General features: G+C 31.2%; 1 protein-coding gene across 2 annotated transcripts in view; it reads left to right on the top strand.

Moving 5' to 3' along the window:
* Positions 1-3025, top strand: part of LOC106461763 (protein transport protein Sec24C-like) — a 56704-nt gene that overhangs the window by 11204 nt on the left and 42475 nt on the right. For both annotated transcript variants that reach the window (XM_013921611.2, XM_013921612.2), the window contains one exon: positions 2704-2854. In XM_013921611.2, the coding sequence (XP_013777065.1) occupies positions 2710-2854 (145 nt within the window). In that variant the 5' untranslated portion in view covers positions 2704-2709. The remainder of the gene's footprint in view (positions 1-2703; positions 2855-3025) is intronic.

The following is a 3025-nucleotide window of genomic DNA, read 5'->3' as shown; positions in this document are numbered from 1 at the left end:
AGACACAACCTACCTCCTTGAAATCTTGGTTTCAAAAGAAACAGGTGGTGTCCAAACAGGTTAAAATGGTTGATAGAGAGCCAATAGTGGAACATTCTAAGCTTTTGATTGGTTATGCATGTCATATATAGAAGTAAGTGTATATAAGAAAGCATTTCCAAAATTAGAAAGAGGTGGGTTGGGTGCCACTGTTTGATTTATTATGTGAGCAATATCTTAGCAAATTGAAAAGATAAGAGACTTTTATTTTATATTCCAGCTTGTCAGTATTGATAATTTTAGTTCCTAATTTGTACAAAACTATAGACTTAGTATTTTGACATCACAAACATCTACTTTGAACCAGTGCTGCATTCAACATACCATGTAACACACAAAAATTGATGTTAAACTTTTTTTTTAATATTTACTGTTAAATTAAGAATTTGAGTAATGTGTAATACTAAAACTTGAATCATAATCTACAGTTTAATACCAAATTTATTGACCTAAATTCATGAAATAGTAGTTCAATAAAATTTTGAATGCGAGTCAATAAACACGATGACATCGCCTTTCACCCGTGACCTGTCTGGAAAGGGTTAAGGTAAAGAGTACGTAAGTAAAACATATTTCTGAACTGAAGGAGACTTGCATTTAGGTTGAAATGTATTGTTTAGAAAATTCTTCCTGGCTGTGTCCAAAATGTGTAGGGAAAAATCCAGTTAATATTGATGTCTTTTAATAAAGTAATTTGTGCATGAAGATTAAACTGATTGGAAAAAGTTTTAAAGACTGTGGTAAGGAAACAACAAGTTTTACATTCTAGCAATCTGGAATGTAGTCGTCAAACTGAGTGAGCAGACCAGTAAATGTTTGCTTCCATCATACAGAGGTGGACAATAATACACTTGGGCCATGAATGTGAATGACTATATTTAACTTATATTGATTTTTCTGTAAATTTTTTTACTATTTCTAGTGGGTGAGAGGAGAGACTGTGTAGCTTTTCTTTCCACCCTTCCTTTCTCCTAAGTTTCTATTTTGCTAGACAGGTAAAAATTCTACAAGATATGGTAAATAAACTTTGAGACATATTTATATCACAAAACATTGTACATTTAATAATTTTATATCTTAGACTTTACAGTTAGTTTTTTTATTTATCTTTTTTTTTTTTGGTCCATAAATTATTGAACCATTTTTTTAATTAAATAGAATGAGAACTAAATAATATATACAATTCTGGTTTGCTATATAATGGAGGCTAACACAGTTCTTACCAGTCTGTGTTATGCATACCCAAAGGGACACATTGAGGTCCTTATGGGGTACACCAGAACTTTGAAAAGCATTAAAAAGATGCATGTCACATCCCAAATTGGAGGACAGTCTCTGTGAGTTACCAGTGTATTCAATTAGCTAGTATTCAATGCTGAATTGTATATTTTGATTTACATTTTTATTAATATGAATAATCCTTAAGTTTTTATAAATAAATTACATGGCTTAAAGGCCTGACTTAGGGTCTGATAAAAAATTGGGAACCAGTGGGGTAACACTTTAGTTTTGCTATGGTCAGTGGTGCCAGTTGTACACCTTGACATGTTCACATTTCATGGCATAAAGGATGTTGAAGTGATGTTTAATCTCTTCCCACGTATGTGCCAATTTCCAAGGTACATATATATACACTTTGGTGGTTAAGATATGGTTGTGATGGATGGGATGGCTTTCTGTCCTCTTGGGATTTATGTTTTTATACACAACTTTTCTTATTTTAAAATATTTTTCAGATTGGGTTATTTATACTTCAGGCTGTTTTTTGTTGGAAATTTAAAAAGCATTTGAGATTAATAGTTTATATAGAAAAAATCCTAATTTAATTCAAAATATTGTACTTAAACTTTTATCTGAGTACAACTTCAGCTTTATATTTTTTTGTAGTCTTCAATATACTGCCTTAAATAATTAGATGTAGAGATTTTGGTTGTGTTCTTTTGAAGTAGTGGACATCAGGAATTTTGCCAGCTGTTCAGCTCTTATTTTGTTGACTGTTTGTAAAAAAAATAAAAAATGGTAGCCACTTGAATAACAATGACAGCTTAACATTTAAAAAAAGCTCTTGCTCATTCAATTTGTTTTTATACATATTTATTGCCTTGTTCACTAGGGATGATGTAGATCATTATTGTTTGGCTATCACAGTTTGATGGCAATGTCACAGATTTAAATTAATCATGTGGTGATTGAGGTTGAAACCTGGCTTGGTTTGCTAATCATTCTGATTTACCATTTCTTTGTTGTCTCAGAGGATTCACAAGTATATTGATTGCAATATCCATTTCATGTGTATGTATTCTGTTTCTCAATATGTTTGCTAGTAGGCTACATTAATTGTAACCATTTGATTTTGTGAATACAATTGATTCAAAATGGCTCAAAAAGTCACAACTTAAATCTTTTCAAATTAACAAATTGAATTATTTTTGCCAACAACAGAATTTCATTTAACAATTGAGCTTCACCCCTGTCCCCAGAAAGTGTACTAATACCTGGGCCTCTGCCCAACAAGTTTTGCTTCTTTTTTTTTTTTTTTTTGTAAAGATCATAAGATTACAGTTACTTTTGATATAAATATCTGATTTTGGAATATTTTTACCATCCCATACTTGTTACAGTAGTTAAATTGATACTGTTTATTTACTTTATTTTTTGTTTTAGCTGTATATGCATGAAGAAAACAAGATGAACCCTCAGTATGTTGGACCACCACAGCAGTTCACACCTCAACAAATGCCAGATCAAAGCTCATCATATGTACCAGCATCTTCTCCTAATGTGTACAATGGTCTAAATAACCAACCAGGAGCAAGTAATGATTGTTTTTTGTTTTAAATTTTATTCTTAAGTGGTACCCTGTTTCCTGTCTTTTTCACAGCTGAAGCTATGGCTAACAATTTCTGAAAAATTAAATTTTCTTCAGACACTATATAAGGACACACTAGGTTTGATTTTCATTTACCAAAATGTTTTTATTAATTAG

Source organism: Limulus polyphemus, unplaced genomic scaffold (assembly GCF_000517525.1).
Source record: "Limulus polyphemus unplaced genomic scaffold, Limulus_polyphemus-2.1.2 Scaffold1026, whole genome shotgun sequence".
Classification (NCBI taxonomy): domain Eukaryota; kingdom Metazoa; phylum Arthropoda; class Merostomata; order Xiphosura; family Limulidae; genus Limulus; species Limulus polyphemus.
This window is presented reverse-complemented; position numbering and strand designations above follow the sequence as displayed.